Here is a 21,528-nt window from a genome sequence, read left to right on the forward strand (position 1 = left end):
GAAGGCCTTGGACACGTTGGATGGATTGACACAGAAGTTGTAACAAGAGGTCCAAACGTTAGAATAAATGCGAGGAAGGTGCAGGACTGGGCAGTATTTTGTTCTTCTGTGCATAAGGTCTCTGTGAGTTGGAACCGACTTGATAGCACCTAACAACAACAAATGAGTGGAATCCATAAAATGACAGTACTGTGGTTTCTCTGAAAGTATAAACAATATACATTGGATCTCAACCTTTTCTTGGAGATTAGGGAAATTGAACCAGATAGGAAGGGAAGAAAGCATACACAGGGTATAAAGTGGGATTCACATGCTATTTGGTTGATGCATCACCACCACCAAATAACTCACTACCATCGAGTCGTTTGTGACTCATATTGACTCTGTAAGACAGAGTAGAACTGATCCTGTGAGTTTCCAAGGCTGTAGCTCTGTAGGAGTAGAAAGCCTGCTCTTTTTCCCGTGAGTGGCTGCTGGGTTCAAATGGTTGACCTTGCTGTTAGTAGCCCAATGAGTGGCAGACATCCCACGCCATTTATGTTGTACTTCCTGTGTCTTAGACACTGGGCTAAGCACTTCATAACCCAGAAATTATGAAAGATGAAATTGTACCCACACACACACTCTCATAGCCTTGGAGCTTGGAGGCACATCTTTGGCCTGATGGACCACAGTTCAATTCGTTTGCTCTTTTGATCCAGCAACTCACTATCAGATTGTCCCTGACCTTATGAGACATGTCACATTTCTATCTGGCTTGGCACTAGTTATTGAGTCATGATTATTGAGTGATACTTTTTGTTTTATTTTTGTCCAGTTGTATTATTACATGCTTATAAAAACATCAGAGGACAATGGGATCAAGTCCCCTGTCCCCACTCCCATCCCCTGTAAAACAGTTTATAATGGTTCTTTTGAACATATGGCAACTTATTAATTTTTCTTTACAAAGTCTTCCAAAAGACATCTCAGTGTTACTTACCATACTCATTCATAACCTTTCAATTAATTTCAGCTATATTGACTTTCCACAGCCTTTTCAATCCCATCTTTGTGAAATTGTTAACTCTTGTCACTACATTGAGAAACCACATTATTTTACTCAACCACAATTTCTGAAATAAGGAATGTGTTGCAGCAAATGAGCAATATCAGGTTCAAAGACTTTTCTTACAATGTAAACTTTGATAGTTCGTTTTAATAGTCCAATAAGTTCATAGATTTTTTTTTCTAAATATGAGGTGTATCATACCCTACCCATTCAATGTTAGCATTAAATTCTAGCCCAGAAGCAGCTAATAATAGAAAAAAAATCTTAAAGATGGCTAGAATGAATTTGACTAAGAAAGAAAAGCCGTGTCCTGGGGACATGCTCAAGATAAGCTTGCAGGGGTCCATTTTCGAGTTAACTCAGACAATAACCAGAGGGCAGCACAGACTTCTCCACTGAAAGTAAAATAATAATGAATTATGTAACGTCCATGAATTCATAGCAAGATGGAAATTGTGTGTGGCAAATGTATTTCAGGTAGCCTCTGATTCTTCCTCCAGATAGAATCTAAATCATTGAATTAAAACACATGTGAGTGAATTTAGGCAATGAAAAATACATGTTTTATATTGCACGGGGTTGTCGGTTCTTATTTTATGGTGACGAATACATATTCATTTCATGTTTTACAGATACGGCAGATGGCGTTTCTCAGGAGCTCTTCTCTGCTGGCTTGGTCGATGGTCATGATGTAGTTATAGGTAACTCATCTTTTAGTATGCGGTGTCATCTTGTTGATATAGCAAATGCAAATGTGTTTAGAAACAAAGCTCTTCCTAAAAGAATGCTTCACCCTATGGATTTTGGAAAACATCTTCTTGAATTCTTGTATTAAGGAAGTCGTCTACCTAGGAATCATTTTTAATATTCCTTTTGAAAGGAATATTAAAGTATGGAAGTATGTCTCATTTATCTGTGCTTAATTTATTTGATGAGGTTCTTAAGTTATGGCAACTGTAGCAAAGAACCTAAAAGTAGCACCCAGAAGTCCATGAGATGGAACAAAAATGGGTTGTTACAAATTCCACACACAAAAATCCTGGGACCTCTGAGGTCTTTTTGCAGAGTTTCTCACTCTTTCTTTGAACCCAGTTCTACGGCATTTAGACACGGGTTTGTCTGCTCCTCAGCAGTATTCTTCATAATGCCTCAAGGTCATTCAGACCAGTTCTTCTGTTGGGCCAGGAGACCAAGCCCCAGAGAGACTCAGTGACTTGCCCAGTGGCGTGAGGTTGGGCTGTGGCAACAGGAGGGTTCCAGTTATGTTTTAAACCACAACTCCTTCTAGCACTTTAAACATGAACAGATTGCTACTTAGAGGTGGGGGTGGGGTGGGGTGCTGGATTCAAGCATTTTGATAGGGGCAAGAAATGCTACTAAACCTCCGAAGAAGAGAGGTGGAAAAGCACTGAGAGGGGTCATGACTAGCTAAGGAAAACGTAGTCAGGAGCCACATAGGTTAAGGTGAATTGCTCCAGATTCCTTAGCAACTTCTGAGATGACAAGGATTTTCTAGCATGGTTTATTACAGGATATTCATGACAAAGGCCATATGTCATAAAGATTAGTTAACATTATACCATATTGGTCATGATAATTAATTACATTGTTAATCGTAGTAATATTCTAATTAGGAGAATGTGTATTATGGTAAGATTTAAGTATTCATTGCAAATTGATGGCTGAATTGACTTACTTCCCGGTGAATGGCACGCGGCAACTTTCAAAACTCCATTGTTTGTCGTCAATTCTTTCCCAATATTGCTGGGGGGTGTGACTGAGGGACATTTGGGGAGATATGCACACAGGAAGTATGATTTGTTACCTGGAAAGGCTCTATATGACGGATCATTTTAAAGTGAATTATTTTATGTAAATGAGATTAAGTGGCTTTGTAGTAGGAGATTGGGATTCTGGCTCAAGAATCAGTATCTGATATCATTGATATACAAGTGAAACGTCATAAATGCAAAAGTACCAAGATATATTTATAGTTAGAAAAGCTTAGCTAATCCTCCTATTAATATTCAAGCAGTGTGCAAGATTGATTTTTAAAGGAAAGGGATTCTTTTGCCAAGTGGTGTGTGTGTTTGTCAGCGCACACACACACATCTTCATATGTTATCAGATAACTATGTATTAGGGAGCTTTAAAAAGTTCTTGGAAAAATTCCATTACCTTTGAATTCTATTTTTCTACTCACTTTTTTATGCCTCCTTGTTTATCATCCAGCTCCCAAACCAACTGCCCTGGAACCATTTCAAGCCTATAGTGACCTTATATTGGGTTTCCAAGCTTGTGACACTTTATAAGAGTAGATAGCCTTGGCTTTCTCCTGTGGAGCGGCTGATGGATTTGAACCTTGTAGTTCACATTCCAGCACTTGCCAAACAGTGCCATGAGGGTTCCTTATGCATAATTATATTTTCTTCCTTGGATTCACTGTGTTTTCTTTATCAAATATGAGAGAAAAATATCTATTCCACTTTAGTGTGTACTTGAACTTTCTTCATAGAATTCTTTATGTAGCCAAACAATTCCTATTGAAAAGGTTAAGTTCTCTCATCCTTATTGGAAGATATAAGCACACACCTCTGTGCCTTAGTTTCCCCAGAGAAGAACAGAGAAAATTTAGTGGAAAGGTCAAGATATGTTTTTCCTTTAAGAGAACTGTGACCCAGGCCCTAAACGAAACAGCAAGGAGAAAATAATAACCCAAATTTTATGCTTAAACAACTACTCAAACCTCGCACTGGGTAAAATGTTGAGGATCAAATAGTCCTTTCAATTTAGTTGACCCTGGCAGGTGGCAGGGAACATGGAGAATGAAAGAGATCCTTGTTGTTAAGGCGTTAGGTCACATCTTTTGTTAAGCATGGTTTCGCCTCATGCCTACAGTCATATTGAATGTACTTTTCTTTTGCCCCAGGCTCAGTTGAATCTAAACGAGAGACATCTTGTTGTTGACCTAAAAAAAAAAAAGTCTGAAATTAAAGCTTAGTTCACATTCAACTATTATAAACAGTACATAATCAGAAAGCTTCTGTTTTTCTGTGTCATAATAAGTATCCTTCTAAAAGGTTTCATCTTCTGGAGGCATCAGTATCATATGTGTGGAGTGTCTTCCTTATGATGCAGCCCCAAAGATGCCCCAGGTGCACATCACACTGAAGAGTTGACAAATGACCTTTCCACAATTCCTTTGGCCATCACATCAGTTCTCTGAGGTAGAAATAACAGGTTATTTTTACTTACTTTGGACAAGAAGAAGAAGGGGGAAAAAGGCATGGAGGGAGATCATAGTCGAAAGAAGTATCTGTGTAATGTATGTTGCTATGGTCCTTGAACTTGGGTCTTATGCCTCCCAGGCAAATTTATTTTTCTTTCTCCATTCTTAAGGAAGTGTTCTCTGGACAATATTTTCCATTACAGCCATTTCCCTCCATTCCCTTATAGCTACACTTAACCCAACCAAATACCACTCCTGACTTCAGTGCCCATTCTGCCACTGTCTCTTCCCCCTGCTCCAGGCATATATCTGACTCCCCAGTTTCATCCAGCTGTTCTTTTCTAAGTTGTATCTCCAGGAGTGAGAAAATCTATAGAGTTATAGAGTCAGGAAGCGGATTAGTGTTTACCAAGGATTAGAGGAAGGGAAAAGGGAAACACTGCTTGTGGGCACAAGATTGCCTTTGGGGTGTGATGAAAGATTCTAGAATTAGAAGGCTGTAAAGGGTGAATTTTAGGGAATATAGATTATTTCTCAATTGTAAAAAGGGGTCACAACCCACAGGTTGAGAACTAGATTGAGCATTAGGGTGTTTAAAAGATTAATGTAATTTGATTTACTTTTTACAGTGGTAGGATTTATAAATAAACAAGATAGCCACGACACGAGGAAAGACTAGACAGAATCATAAGAGAAAGAAGAATGGAAGACAGTACCTTCCCCAGCACCCAGAAACGGACATATCACGTAGTAGGCTTCCAATAAATACTTTTTTACAGAGAATCAAATTTGATTTTGAAACAGCCAAATACCTAACAATTACTTAGGAAACAAAAACTGGGTTGAGTGCAAAATGATATCATTTTAAGGTTCATACTTTTAAGATAGCAGAAACTCATAATAACATTTGTAGACGCCAGACTGGCTCACCTGATGACAGCTACACAAAAGTCTGACTCAGTTTAGAACTCTGAGAGAGGGGTTTGAGTGAGTTTTCATGTAGGAGGTTGTTTTATTTTCAACTTCCTTAATGCAAAATAGCTGACATAGAACTGACCCCCCTGTCTGTCCCCCAAGTAAATGATCTTGGCAGAATGAGAAAGCTAAGAAAAAGTAATCGTGTATGTTATGGAGAAAAGAATATGAAAGGTTTAAATGGAGTAGTAGCAAGTATAACTTTGAAACAATCTTCATACCTGGCTTCAGTGCAATCTGTCTTTAGTGTGTGAAGCTTTACAAAGCAGAATTTGGATTGAAGAAAGGTCAGGATAGCGACATGGAGTGATTGCTTTGGGGCAGAGGCAGAGCCATGCAGAAATTAAATGCAGTGTTTGTAGACTGAAATAATAAACCCGCTTCAGTTGTGCTTAAATGTACCCCTCCCTTAGGCAAGAAGCAGGAAGCACTTTTAGGCCTCATGTAATTGGAAACTGATAAGATTGCAAGACATCCTGGATAGATGTTGGCTTGAGGGGTGTGGCGGGGGGCTGGGGAGTTAACTTTGCAAGCTGACATAGTAGGTGATGCTCATCTGTAAATTTGCTTATCTCCTGGCTGGGCTGGCTGTTAAGTGGAAATATACCAGATCTGAACACTCGCATTCTAGTTGTTTTAAAGACAGATCCTAAGGATGGTCAATAATATGGCTGCTGAAAAACTGGCTTCCTTAGCTTCCTGTTTAAAAAACAGGTATCAGGCATCAAAGAATAAAAAATCCTATCATTGTGTGCTCACCTCCATGATACCATCGCTGAAGACAAATGGGGTGAATAAGCAAATGTGGCGAAGAAAGCTGATAGTACCCGGCTATCAAAAGATATAGCATCTGGGGTCTTAAAGGCTTGAAGGTAAACAAATGGCCATCTAGCTCAAAAGCAACAAAGCCCACATGGAAGAAGCACACCAGCCTGTGCGATCACAAGGTGTCGAAGGGATGAGGTATCAGGCATCATCAGAACCAAAAAATCTTACCACAGTGAATGAGGTGGGGAGTGGAGACCCAAAGACCATTTGTAGGCCACTGAACATCCCCTTACAGAAGTGTTTCCGGGAGGATATGAGCCAGTCAGGATGCGATGTAGCAACGATGAAAACTACAACTTTCCTCTAGTTCCTAAATGCTTCCTCCGTCCCCCCTTATCCCCTCCTTCCACTATCATGATCCCAATTGTACCTTGCAAGTCTGGCTAGACCAGAGGATGTACACCGGTGCAGATAGGAACTGAAAACACAGGGAATCCAAGACGCATGATCCCTTCAGGACCAGTGGTGTGAGTGGTGATACTGGGAGGGTAGAAGGAGGGTGGATTGGAAAGGGGGAACCGATTACAAGGATCTACATGTGACCTCCTCCCTGGGGGATGGACAAGAGAAAAGTGGGTGAAGGGAGACATCGGACAGGACAAGATATGAAAAATAATAATTTATAAATTATCAAGGGTTCATGAGGGAGGGGGAAGCAGGGAGGGAGGGGGAAATGAGGAACTGATGCCAAGGGCTTAAGTGGAGAGCAAATGTTTTGAGAATGATGAGGGCAATGAATGTACAAATGTGCTTTACCCAATTGATGTATGTATGAATTGTGATAAGAGTTGTATGAGCCCCTAGTGGGAAAAAAAAACAGCCCATTTGAAGTCTTTTTTTTTTTTTTTTGAATACTGGGTAAGGGTGGTGCAGTGGATTTAACATTGGGCTGCTAACTACAATGCCAGTGGTTCAAACCCAGCAGCCACTCTGAGGGAGAAAGATGAGACAGTCTGCTTCCATAAAGCTTTGGAGTCTAGGAAACTCTAAGGCATCATCTGCTCTGCCCTGTGGGGTTCTTAAGAGTCGGAATCAGCTCCATGGCCTTGTGATTTTTGCATAGGTGGTGTGGGGGCGGGACTACTGTGCCGAAGAAAGTAAAAGCTCAGAATCCTGCTCAGTCAATGAATTTCCTGGCCTCTTCAGGGCTTGCCCGCACAAACCTGCTACACTGATCAACCAGGCCATGCAGAGGCGGGCACAGTGAACATGGAAGCAAAGCTGGTTGGAAGAGCACCTTTTGAACGCCTCTTGCTGTATTTTCATGCCGCCACCTCCTCCTGGCTTTGTAACAACATCTGTCTGTTTCCAGCAAGTGAAATTCAGAGACAGATGTTGGAATTTCCATTTTCTGAGAAGGGAGCTCTGTTTCTGCCTTTGTCCCTATACTTTCCATCTGATGGATTTTGTGCTTAGTAGACTACTGAACCACTGAGATGAAAGTTAGCGCGAGACTCGTATGTGCTCGCAACTCTCTGGACTTGAGAACACTGTTTGGGGCCTGGAGTTCTTGTTTTCTGCACATGAAGAATCATGTGCAGACCCTGCCTGCCCCTCCAGATCGATCACGGAATCTTACTCCACGGCACCTTCTCCAGTGCTTGCCTCTCCCTTCCAGAATCTGGTAGTCTGCGTTAGAAAACGATCTTCACCCCAAGTGTGTGACATTTCAGCCTGGTGCACTTGCTGGTCTCTCTCTTCATGGAGGTTGAAGGTACCTCGAGGGCAAGGCTGCCAGCTGTTTTATTGATTCTCCACCATCCTGTGTCACACATAGACACATAATAAATACATTGACTACATGAGTAGAGTTAGCCTCATTTGACTAGTTTAATTCCACTTTGCATCAATCGATCATTTTGGACAGTGCAAATATTGTTACATCCTCAAAAAGCAAAAGGGTAATTCACCATAATTGATTATCTCTCTCCCCAACCCCCCTTAATGCCCTCTTTCTCAGAAACTGACTTGACTTGTAACCTCTGAGTCATGACCCATAGGAAAGAAATGGGTTGCTCTGAACAGCCGTCTGTCCCTTACAGTTGCTTATAGAATCAGTGTTCCTCAAAGTATGCCCTAGCTGAATTTTACCTGGCTGAGTAGTAAAATTGGATTTATCTGGGCTTTTCCCTAGGGCTATACAATCAGGAATTTGGGGCTTAGAATGTGGAAATCTGCATTTTTAACAAGTATTCTCTGATTTTCACACACAGTGGAGTTTCATGGCTGCTTTTGTGGCTTGCAGGAAACGGGTGTTTTAGCTCCTTCACCACCTGTATCTTTCAGGTTTCACTAATATCTGTTTTCTCGCCATTCTTGATTCTCTACTTCCTTTAGAAGACTGCTTTAAAGGCAGTACCTGTTAACTGCCTCTCTGTCACTGTGTATGATGTGCTACATCTGTGGAAAGATTACAATTGGTAGACAGTTATTAAAGTTAGTATTGCCTACAGTCCTGGTACAATAGCCCCTCCAGGTGGCCCTCAGCTTTAACATTTCCACCTAATTGATAAAGTATCTTGTAGGCTTCAAAGTATGCAAGCAACAGCATCTTTGATCAGTTATGAGCATATGGTTGTGAATATGAAGTGCTGTTCTTGGTCCAACTGCAGTCAGAGGAATGTAGTCAGCGGTGAATGATTTGAAATTTATGGAGCTACAGTACAGTTTTACACCATGAGTGCCTCGGGAAAGAGTGAGCATATCCTGGTGCTCAGTTCGGTTTTTAATGTGGTGGTGACTAGTGATGTTAAAATTCAGTGGGAGAAAAACCTTCATTAACTAAACAGTGTTGTCTGTATCTTACCGCCGTACCTATAGTAAAATGGTGACTGCTAATGAGGAAGGAAGGGAACTCCTTCGGCTCCTCCTTGAATGAACATTCTAGGTTAAGGCTGGCTCTAAGTTGAATGAATTCGGTAGAACAGTCTCATCCAGACTGGTCCCTGGATGGCACAAACCCTTACGTGGTTGGCTAGTAACCAAAAGGTTGGCAGTTCAAATCCACCCACAGGTAGTTACTGTGGAAGAAAGGATTGATCATCTGCTTCGGAAAGGTCACAGCCCTGAAAACCCTATGGAGAGCAGTTCTGTTCTGTTGTGCACGGGGACTGTGAGTCAGCATCAGCTCCACAGTACCCAGTTGTTTTGTTTTCATTCCCTTGGATTCCTGATTTGAGTTGTATGACACATGTTATTGGCTTAGGTTCTAGCCTTACCCAGAGAAAGATTTTCTTTTGGAAGACATAGAGCATCACAAGAGACTTATTTAGAGGATGCTAGCAGAAACTTTACCAGCCAGCACGGCCAGACCCAGTATTCCTTGCCCTCCATTGCCTTCCACCATGCTTTGTGAAAGGTTCCTGTGCCCACAAGAAACTTCCATGAGCGATAGAGGGTTCTGGGAAATGTGGTCCTGACATACTGTCATGGACACTATGCAGGCTCTATCCAAACCTCTACCTTCACCCCCTTGCCCTGACTCAATAAGTTTAATGCTCTAGAGAATTAAAAACATTGGGTGGTTTGGGGGAACTATAGACTTCTGCAGGCCTGCGTGACTTGTAGCTGCTCCATCAGCAATTGGGCAGTCTGTGTAAGCAGACGCTCTGCTGTGTGTGTTAGTAGCAATGTCCCCACCCAAAATCAGCTCTACTAGTTGTTTGTTTTATAGTATCTGCTATAGTTTTACTGCTTTAGTTGAAATAAAAGTTACTGTGTCCAACTAATTTATTATATCAGTACATAGTGTCCCTTGGTTATTCGATACGAAAGTTTTTTAGAACCCAGAAAGAAAGCTAAACCAACATTTTTAAACTCCATGGAAATGTTGGGCTTATTACCAGTATTTGTTTTATTTTGTTTTTTACTTAATGCCAAATCATATTCTGAAATTTATCTTGGATTTGGTTGTCATGTTTTGAAATGAAGAGCCCTTCTTGCTAACCCTACCTGAAAAATTTCACGTTCTTAATTTTGTACCATGGAGCCTGGATGAAGTGATGGTAAATGCTTGGTTGCTAACCTAAAGATCAGATTAGGGGGTTCAAACCCACTACCCGGTATGTGCTGGAGATGAGACCTTGTGATCTGTTCTTGTTAAGATTACATGAAAGTCAAGATGAATAACCCTTCAGAAACAGTAACAGGAGTAATGGTTCCCTGAGGGAACAGGAGGTGAGGGAGCTGGGGAAGAGGGAGCTATAGCATTGATGACTGTATCACCCCACTTGAGGGGAGCAAACAACATAATTGTATGTGCATGGATATATTGGATGGTGTAAGATGCAACATAAATAAATAAGGATTCGGGGGGCATTGCTGGGGGAGGGAATAAAGGGGAGCTGCTATCAAGGAGTTCAAGAAGAAAGAAAACGTTTTGAAACTGACTGTGGTAGCAATGTACAATACTGTTTGATGTGGTTGAACTATTGGATGTTATGATACCTATAAGAACTCCCAATAATATGATAAAAATTTTTAAAGGAAAATAAAATTTACAGCCTAGGAAACTCTATGGGGGGACAATTCCACTTTGTCTATAGGATCACTATAAGCTTGCCATCCACCAGTTGGTTGGTAAAAAACAGTAACTGCTTTATAGGACTTAAGTTTAGCATCCAAAAGATGGCATAAAAATGTTTTTGCCACAAATTCACTTTAAGACAATGATAGATCTTGACTGTTCACATTCCAATAATTGAGAGATTTATCCTTCTGGTCAAGTTTCTGCTTTCTACATTCTATCTTTGACATTTGGAGGTGTTACCAGCAGGTGGCTGGGCGTGTCCAGCCTCTCCATTTTTGTTGGTTCTGGTCTCGCCTCCAAGAAAGATTTCAAGGGAGGAACAATGTTCACACCAGAGTTAGAGAAAAGGATTTAACAGAAAGAGTGACTGTATTGAAGGGACCGCTTTGGAACAGAACTCCAAAGGACCCTTAGCCAGTCCAAAATGTCTGATGGACTGTAGAGCTGAACCTTTAATTCTGCTAATGGTGAACCTTCCGCCACGGGCTGGCTTTCTGGTGGGTCTTCTGTTATTGGCTGGCCCTCTATAGTGTGCCTCCTTTTTCCAGACATGTGTATCCCTCCACCTCAAACACACACACACACACACACACACTCATGCTGTGCCTTGGGCTGTAGACCCAAGAATCTATTCTGTTATTGTGGGGGTAGTGTGCGCACCCTGCCTCTGTCCACCTAGCCTTTTCCCTATCTCCATCTTTTCCCTTGTTGAGGAAATGTGTCCTATCAGCCATTCTCCTTCTTCTGGGCTTTGGGGTAACATGTCTCCAACTCTCCTTTGTGTTACCGTTCTTGCCAGCTTCACCTCCCTTCACTTCTGTCTAGCTAACGATACTCAGTTTTGTTCATGAGCTAATGCTTTTAGAAGTGCCCACTATGTGCATTTCATGGTAAGATTCCATAAATGGCACATTTTCCAATAAGATTTCATGTATGATTAGCCATAGATCATCCAGGAGGAATTTGTGGTCAAGAAAATGTTTTAAGGACACTGGGTAAAAAAATAACAGGCCTGGTTCTCTCTGCACCACACCAGACAGAATATGAAGGAGTTCTCTGTTTGACGTGGAAGGCATTTTTGATTTTTTAAAATAGTAAAATGCCCCTGTCTCTACCTGAGGGAACTTGGACAGCCTTGAGAAGCTTGTTAACTCAGATTTAGGCCAGCAGACCCGACACATCCTTTAATGACAGACTCCAGTCTTGTCATCATGTGACTGCGGCTCAGTCTTCAGAAACTCAGTGTGCTTTCTTCGTTCAGTGCATGAGTCTGGGGTCAGAATTCTGCTGTTGGGTCTCTGCACTTTCTCGTCCCCCTGTTATACACAGGGTCAGAGAACAGGTAAGGGCTTCAGAAATGCTTCGACATTGGCCTTGCTTCCCTTCCCTTTGGGTTGACTATATTCCTCACATATCCTCCTCGCTGCCTTGCTTCTCTCATTCTCCTAGTTGTCAGTAGAACTGAGTGATAAGGTGAGAATGGCACACTATGGAAATTTCACATCTAATAGAAAGGTAGAATGCAGGTTAGAGGACATGATTTGGACAGCATTACTCTTGGGAAGCACAAAAATGCTATAGGTTATTCTGACTAATGAGCCTCCCCCACTGGCACTATAGGCTTGCAGGAGTGCATAAGATTCAGGGGTGGGGGGACAGGGAAATTAAGGTGGTTCTTATAAATTTTTATTAAATGGGTATGAGAAAGTAATTTCTGGGTATTTTTTCATAATTGTGATTTTTTTGAATGTTAAAAATGTAGGGCTTTGCATTTAATGTATCTCCTGACAAGGAGTGTTTAATTTTCAGTAATCAAAGGAGCCCTGGTACTTCTAGTGAGTTAACGCATTGGGCTGATAACAACAAGGTTTGGCAGTTTGAACCTGCCAGCTGCGATAATTAGATATAACCACTTGGTCGTTTTGCCTTCCCTGAAATTTTCAGGCAGACCACATAGCTCCAGATTGGATGGCTCTTGGTTACAAGTTGGCCCGCAATCCGCACAGTCGGCAGTTGGAAACCACCAGCACCTTCTAGGGAGAAAGACCGGACTTTCTAGTCCCATAAACCAGTGGTTCTCAACATGCGGGTCGCTTTTGGGGGTCGAATGACCCTTTCACAGGGGTTTCCCAATTCATAACAGTAGCAAAATTACAGTTATGAAGCAGCAACGAAAATAATTTTATGGTTTTGGGGTCACCACAACATGAGGAACTGTATGAAAGGGTCGTGGCATTAGGAAGGTCGAGAACCACTGCAGGAAGCAATTACAGTCTCAGAAACCCACAGGAGGATCACTGTGACTCAGCATTGACTGAATGGTGGTGAGTTTGCATTTAGTTTAGCCAGTAATAATGGCAGATACTCCTTGGAGATGTTCCCCAGGAGTCCCCAAAAGAATGTGCCCAAGGGTCCCCAAACCACTTTGTCAGCTGTGCTTTCCTTGCGGTCCTCCCTGACTCTGTGTCCCCTCCCTGGCAGCTGCTTGAAGAAGCTACAGCAGCATCACCAGCAGGTGAGGGCTCCGTGCCACTAGGAGGACCCAGGAAGCAGGCCCTTCACCCAGAGATTGTCATCAGGCCTCTAAGCTGTCCTACGTCATTCATTTAATAAACGAAGCATCTGATTTCTCAGTGCTGGAAATGCCGTGGTGAATGAGTCAGACGAGGCTGCTGCTTTTATAAAGCTTCCAGTCTAACAGGAGAGGCTCACATTAGGCAAGCGCATCCACAGATAAAAGGTGCAACTGCACATTGTAGGCCATGCTCCAAAGGAAGGTGGCGTGCAGTAAAGACAGACACAAGCTCAAAGCAAGCTCTCTGCCATCGGGTCGTTTGTCTCATAGCAGCCTTACAGCACAGCAGGAGGCTTCCGAAGACTGGAAATCTTCATGGGACCAGAACACTTCACCTTTCTGTGGCAGAGCAGCTGCTGGTTTCAAACTGCTGACCTTGCCAACTATGCCACCAGCACTCCTTCAGTTAGAAACCAAAACATCTCACTGTGATTGACTCCTACTGACCCTATGGAACAGGGTAGAACTGTCCCTGTGCTTTTCTGAGACTATAACCCTTTACAGGAGTAGAAAGCCTCCTCTTTCTCCCACAGAGTGGCTGCTGGTTTGAAAATGTTGGCTTAGGAGTTAACAGCCCAAGGAGTAACCACTATGCCACCAGGGCTCCTCCGTTAGACACCAGGGGACCTAATTAATATTTGAAAGCAGGCCCCTTTAAAGGAGAGAGCTCTGAATGAAGTCTTAGAGGTAGCCTTCCTGAGAGTAGAGGCTAGCATTCAGCAAAAAACACATGACTTGAACAAAGATGGTGAACTTCGAAGGAAGAGATGAATGTAGCCAGAGCATGTGAGCAAGGGAAGGGGAAAAGTGCATTCCATGGGGATGGGGGGGGGAGGAGGCAGGAGCTTGGTAAATAGCTCTTAGCCATAGCACCTTGCAAAAAATTAAATTGGAGTTCACCTCTGATTGCCTTTCTATGTAGGAAATGTGTAATAAATATGTTGTCTTCCTTTAGCTTTGGTTCATTCTGTAGAGACTATAAGTGCACAGTTTAGGCTAAGTTAGGGTCCCTTGCTGCTTGGGCATGATTCATATTTGACTGAAGAGCCTAAGAGGCACAAAGGGCCAGGAACATAGCCCTGGAGGAACTGAGAAATGAAAGTGGGGTTGTTTCAACATTCAAGACTCATTTAAGTCAGAGGGCATTAAAAAGTAGTGATTGTAATTTAATGTTTGCAGATCAAGAGAACTTCAGAGATACCTTCCAGTAATTCTGAATCCAATTATTCTATCAAAGAGAAATCAAGATTCCTAGAAAATGAAAAATATGGGCATTAATTGCAGGCATTTTCTTTATATTAATTGATAACCAAAGGGCCTCCACGTTCATTCCCACAGAGGATGAAATATGTTTTCCATTTCATACTATTGCCTTATTCCCACACAAATTATCATGTGGGCTAACGTAGCACTTACACAGAGTAGAAGTACCACCATTATAATAGAGTACAGAATAAATAAAATATTCATGTTCATTGGGCTAAAGCTAACCTTCTGTTTCAAGTACATGAATTTCCATAGAATTCAGGGAGTTTTCTTTTGGGGACTAATACGCTAATTGCCCAAATTAAAGGTAAGCAGTCAAGTGGCCACATGTTCAGAAAGCAAGGATGGGAAAAGAGGTTCTTTTTTAGGTAACCTTTGCCACCTGGTGTGCCAGGTGTAGAGCTGGCACAGTGTTTTCCCTCAGTGTTGTTTCTAGGCTGCCTGCTTCACCCTTCCTATATTGGTTGCATTCTCTATGTAACAGTTTGTTTCTTAGGGGGTGATGGGGTGGGGTTTCTGCCAAACCTTTGGGGAGAAGAGGTAATAAAAACACTGGTGGCATAGACATTATTGTATAGAACTAGAGGTTCAGCAAATGGACATCCCTCATACTTATTTAAACAACTGGTTTTAAAATGGATCACCTGTTAGTGTCCTGGTTATTGTTTAATTTGTCTGCATTTATAGGTGGGTCACATGACTTTCTGCACTGAACAATGGTACTTCAAAAACTTCATGGGAAAATTCCATGATCTTTCAATTTCCTTTTCCCATGAATTTTTTCGAAGCCCATATGTATCATTCATTGTGTGTGTATGTTGTTGCTATTTTGTGAGTCACTTTTAAAGTCAAAAACCCAGCTGCCCTTGAGTTGATTCCAGTTCTTGCAGACCAGACCCTGTGTGTGTCAGAGTAGAACTCTGTCCCAGGGGGTGTCCAATGGCTGGACTTTTAAGAAGCAGATCACCAATCCTTTCCACCCAGGTGCATCTGCATACAATCAAACTCCCGGACCTTTTGGTTAGCAGCCAAGCTTGTTCACCCAGGCAACACCCAGAGACATGAAAACAGCCCCATCTCACTTCTTAGACTCTCAGACCTGAAGCATCTGAAGACACCACATGGTGGGTGGGAAAGAGGACAGGCCTCAGATCAGACAGCTGTGTTCAGATCCCATCTCTCAGCTAACCCAGGGGACTCTAGGAACTGACATCATCATTCTAGGCCTCCATTTCTTCTTTACCCATAGAATGATGCACTTACCTCACAGAATTGACAGGAGGGTTATTCGATGACATAACGAGGGTTAGTGCAGTCGCTGGCACTGAAGAACCACTCTGTACATGGTAGCATCAGTTCGCCTGGCCTCCCACTCCTACTGTAAGACTTATTGTTATGACATACCAGTCAGAGAGTGAGGCAGCTGCACAGTGTCCCCCACTAAAATGAGACTCAGATCCCTGGTGGCGCACGGAGATAGAAACTCCCCTGGGTTAGGAAGGACTACACCCCTGTAATGCTTTTCTCTATAAGATTCAAGGTTATGTACCTCTGCCACCTTCATGTTGGCATTGAGGGATACTTTCTCCTCTTAATGCGCTGGTCCAACTGTTCTGGCAGGTACCCATAAACAGCAGGATGAAAATAGATGCTCAGAAAAGAATGGACAAGTAGATGGTTGGTCTCTAAGATGTGTTTGCTTTCTCTGAGCCTGGAGGTACACAACACCTCCTTTTCTGGTTTCCTGCTTTGCCCCTGTGATTAAAGTTGCCCTTTCCCACTGTTGAGTACCATCTAAGGTGTGCAATGCCTCCAAGTGTAGACCTCAGAGGAGTTGGAGAAATGGGGACATCCTTATTTCCTAAGGCTGACTTTGAGGGCTAGTCCCTTAGCCCAAACACCTCCTTCTTTTCCACACACCTTTGAAGCTCAGGCTTGTTTGCTAAGACCTTCCTATTTCTTTGATACCTGCCTACAGGGATGTCTTCCACCATCAGGAGAAGACTGCACTCTGACTTCCTTCCCACAAGAGTGTGGCCAGGTAGCCAGGACTCAGTGGGCCCACTCACACTAATGCAGTGCAATAGCCTAATACCTCTGCAGAAGGAGTAAGCCAGCTGCCATTAACCTGACCCACTGGACTAAGTCATGCTCTCACTTACCCCTGTAAATGCACCAGGGATGCCCACAGCATACTGACACTCTAGGTGGGTGCCCCTTTCCCTTCCCGAAGTCTGTTCCCACCAGGTAAGTTACAGGTTTAACCGGAGTTTATCCCCAAACCTGTTTATGCCAATGGTACTTCTTTTTAGAACTCTTGGCATTTAATTAATTGATAAAATGAAAAGTTTAAAAAGAGAATTGTTTCTTCAGACAAGCTTCAGGAGACTTTAGAAATTCTAAGTAAAGGTAGAGTGCTAAAATCAAAACTGTTATTAATTCGTTATGGGAATTATAAAGCTCACTGCCCCGAGTGGATGCCAACTCTTAGCGACTCTACAGGGCCAAGTAGAACTGGCCCTGTGAGTTTCCGAGACCGTTGTTACCAGCCCTGTCTTTCTCGCACAGAGCGAGTAGTGATTTCAAATGGCTGACCTGGCAGTTAGCCTAACATGTAACTACATTTTAAAACTAGGATTTTTCTGTAACTGCCTTGGCCCTTCATTACAAGATTGGTAAATTAAAGTATGTGTGAGACTGTTTCCTCCTGCATAAAGCCTCAGAAACACTATAAGGAGTGGTCCTGAGTGGAAATGGACTTGAGGCTGTGGGTCTGGAGAATGCCTTTTAAATCTCAAATTCATTTGTATCCACCAGCTGCTCCTTGGATGAAGAGGCAGCTTTCTGCTTTGAAGATGTACATTCTTGGAAAGTGGACAGAGTAGTTCTCTTTTGCTCTATGGGGCCTCTGTGAATCGGAATCAGCTGAATGGACGGCAGTGTGATGGGAATGTGTTTTAAGTGAAAGTGTTATATTTAGAATTTCTCCTTTGGATCATATTTCCACATTGCCCTTTTTAAACTGTCTTTTTATACCAACCATCTAAATTCCACTTCCACCTTCCGCGAATCAGAATTCTTCTTTGTATCTGCAGACAAGACCAGCAGTCCAGTCCAAAATGAAAATGTAGGCAGGCCCTCTTGTTTAAAAGTTACGAAGAATTTCAAAATGATGCCAAGAAAACATTTAACAAAAGGCAGAAGAACCCTTTTAATTGTGAACCCTGTGCACCTATGGAGGCCGTGCCAGCCCTGCCTACAGGATGCCCGACTCACAGCAACCTTATAGGGCAGGATAGAACTGCCCCCGGGCTTTCCAAGACTGTAACTACAGAAATAGAAATCCCCATCTTTTCCTGCAGAGCACCTGGTGGTTTCACACCGCTGCTTTTGTGGATTGCAGCCCACCTTGTAACCACTGCCCCACCAGGGATCCTCACCTACAGACCGGGAGGCCAAAACTGCTTACCCACTCACTCTCAGTCTGTATGGGCCTAGTTCTGTTTGCCATGTGAATGCTTGACTTTTCTAAGATTGTTCTCTTTGTTTCTGCCCGTGTTTGTAGTACCTGCTTTGTAACTGTTGCCCCTGTCGCTAATCAGCCTTTCCCAAATGAAGTTTTCTCACCACTTCCTGAGACAATTTTCCTCCAGATCATCGCGGCGATTTCCTAGCCCACAAGGCCGGGGCTTCCGAGGTGTCTCTCATTGTACTGGCGTGTTCTCTCCATGGAGGTCTAAAACCAGCTCTCTTTCTGGCAAAATTTTAAAGTTCAAGTTTATTAGAGTTCTTTGAAATGAGACTCAAATAGTTGGCAGGTGGTGCATTAAAATACTAAAAGCCAGTAGTAGAGGTATTTCACTGCTAGTAAGTGCTTGTGGCCTATCAGTATTTTTTACTACATCCCGAGGAGAGACCGGCAGGTCATGAATCCTACAGATCAACTATAGTGTATGATATTTGAGGTTGTGGTTTTATTTCTCTCCTAACAATGACATTGATCTAACTTTTTAGTAAAGGTTTAGGTATTGGTATCTACTTGCTGGACATGCACCTCAACTTTTCTCTGGATGCTCTAAGACTGTCTTCCAGAATGGCAAACGAAAGTGATGGAGCCACACTTCGAGAGTGTGACAACTGTCAAAGGGAAATCTCTTTAGAGTTGTGAACATGGCTGCTTTTGATTGTAGTCTGCTAGCTGTAAATCTGTACAGGAGCAGACAGCCTCATCTTCCTCCCTCAGAGTGGCTGGTGGAGCCCCCCTGCTGACCTTTGGGTTAATAGCTCAACAGGTAACTCATTAAGTCACTTGGGCTTCATTAATCTATGAACAGCCATGTCCAATTAGAAGAAATCATCCTGAGCAGATGGTGTTTTAAGGAACTGATTAAAAATACCAAGAGAATTTTCCATTCTAAATCCTGTTTTTGTTTGAGTACAATACATCCCAGAAAACTAGGGTGAGTGCAGATTGACCCATAATAATTTGTTGGACTATAATGGTTCTTCTAGAAGAGGATGAACTTTCATGTAGAATGACGTGAGTTGTAAGTGAACAGCCCTAGTGGCGCAAACTGTTAAGCAGCTGGCAGTGGTTCTGGTATACCCAGAGGCACCTCAGATAACATCTAAAAAGATTATTCATTCATTCACTCACTCATTCACTGCCATGAAGTTAATTATGATTCGTAGCCACCCTATAGGGTGGAGTAGAATTATCACTGGGTTTCTAAAGCTATAATCAAGAAAGCAGAAGGTTCCCTCTTTCTCCTGCAGAGCGGCTGGTGGTTTTAACTGCTGACCTTGTGATTAGCAGCCCAACAAGTAGCCACACTTTTACTCTGAAACACATGGGTTTACCATGGGCTGAACTCAATTAGCAAAAGACCAAGAACGTTTTAAATCTTAGAAGCCATACCAACGCTCTCTGTCTCTCTCGGTGGTTGTGTGTGGCCTCCTGCCCACCCCTAAACAGACTGAGTGGTGTGATGGGTAGATGCTGGGCCATCAGCCACAATGTCTGCCGCCGGCCCCTCACAGTTCGTTCATCAGTCCTCGTTCTTCCTCTTAAAACGTCTTCACGTAAACTCCTCCTAGTTTACTTTTTCTCTAGAAAATATATGGTGTTGCTTTTAGGTTGTGCCATGGTAGGTGAGCTGAGCTTCCTGATGTGCTCTGGAGATGAACTATTTGCAACACATTTTCCAACGCAGGGAATCTTATTAAAGGGGGTAGAGGGGGAATCAAACTTGGCTGGCATCGGTGTTCGTAGCCCATTGCTGAGCCTCTCATACTTGACAGGAGAGCAAAATCTAGTGTGTTTTATGTGTTTATTATTTGGAGTTTGCATGCTCTATGGGTTTCTTTTTAATAGAAAAGACTCTCCTAGTCAGGGTTCGCTTGGCGCCTCATGGCTGATTATGTTGTTTTGTTCCATTTTTTTAAACTCCATTTGGTATGCCAAATTTCAGCCTTAATTATATATTACAGACTTTCTCTCACTTTAAGCCATGACTCCTCTTGTGTGAGTATGTTTTAACAAAAAAAGACCCAAACTGTGGGGAAAAAATTTTTTTAATTACTTCAGCCCACATGTTCTACTCAGATCTTAATTTAATCACGTTTCTTGAAGAAATGAAACCAGGCAGGCTTAATTGAGTGCCTTTATACCTGTGGAATTCTTTTCTTCTTTCAGCATACCAAAATTTTAATCTGTTGAGTGTCATGTTTTTTGCCTCACAACCTCATTTTAATCACTGTTCCTTCCCACGTCCTCTCTGTGCTGTGTCTCCGGTTGTCCCTGTAGTGCAGGCCCAGGTCTCGTTACGGTAGCATGTGATTTTGGGGGGTTTGTTTGGCCCGAAGATCCTTAAATTAGTTGGCAACATTTAATACCCAGGCTTCATATTAGTATCGGATGCTGACATGTTCTAAGGAAACCAGAAGATGACATGCTGTAAGGAGATCCAGCCTGGCAGAAGTGCCTGCCCACTCCTTCTCAGAATGACTCACACGATCTCCTTGACTCCTGCAGACACTGGTGTTTCTGGGCCTGGAGGGGTACCAGAGGGCATCCGCTTTTCTTCCCACATGCACACAGCACATGCTCTCGGCACGGATGGATAAGGCTGCATTGAGGGTACTTTTCTCAGCAAAGAAACAAGTGTGAGTGTGCATTCTCTGATCAGCTTTGTGATATAAACCTCTGAAGTCTCCCTTAGAGCTCATTTGGAAACCAGCTGCTTCCTTAGACAAGAGCTTGGAGCCGAATTTAATGTGTACCTAATTGTCCAGTTTGGGGAAAGGTTTACTAACAGGCTTAGGTACATATTGCTCCAGATTGTTTCCCATCGGGGGAAGGAGAGGTTATGCGCATCTGGAAACATTCATCGGAGCTAAGGAGGCCGACGTCATCTCCTGGATATCTGCTGGAGTGCACCTTCTAAGATCCCTCACTGTGATGGTCAGTTCTGCCCAGTTCAGGCCAGGACGGCATTTCATCCTGTTATAGATACTGTCTCTATGAGTTGCAGCTGACCGATGGCTCCTATCAACAAACAAATAAGAACCCAAGGGTAATTTATTGATATTTTATTGATTATGCTCATTAACACACCCCTTAAAAAAACCTAAAAGACAGAAAACAAGCCCACGTCCCTCAGATGTATTTGAACTCTATATTGGAGCTTCCAGACTGTAAATCATTACAGGAGCAGCCAGTCTTGTCTTTCTTTTGCAGAGCAGCTAGGGGTTGAACTGCTGACCTTGTGATTAGCAGCCTAATGCCTAACTATTGTGTACATCCCTCCTAAAATTTTAAAATGGCATCATTGGTATATATTCTTATTCAGATGAGTAGATATTTTAAAAACCAGCAATGTGTGATATTCTTGTTCGAAGATGATTTGAGTGTCATATCTTGAAAACCAAAACTAACCTCACTACTATCATGTCAATTCTGTCACCCAGTGATCTTACAGGACAAGGTAGAACTGCCCCTGTTGAGTTTCTGAGACTAAATCATTACAGGAGTAGAAAGCCTCTTCTTCCTCCCAAGGAGCAGCTGGTGGTTTTGA

General features: G+C 42.6%; 1 protein-coding gene across 2 annotated transcripts in view; it reads left to right on the forward strand.

The window, feature by feature from the left end:
- STK39 (serine/threonine kinase 39) overlaps positions 1–21,528 on the forward strand; it is a 365,110-nt gene that overhangs the window by 293,070 nt on the left and 50,512 nt on the right. For both annotated transcript variants that reach the window (XM_075529482.1, XM_075529481.1), the window contains one exon: positions 1,684–1,752. In XM_075529482.1, the coding sequence (XP_075385597.1) occupies positions 1,684–1,752 (69 nt within the window). The remainder of the gene's footprint in view (positions 1–1,683; positions 1,753–21,528) is intronic.

Source organism: Tenrec ecaudatus, chromosome 13, assembly GCF_050624435.1.
Source record: "Tenrec ecaudatus isolate mTenEca1 chromosome 13, mTenEca1.hap1, whole genome shotgun sequence".
Classification (NCBI taxonomy): Eukaryota; Metazoa; Chordata; class Mammalia; order Afrosoricida; family Tenrecidae; genus Tenrec; species Tenrec ecaudatus.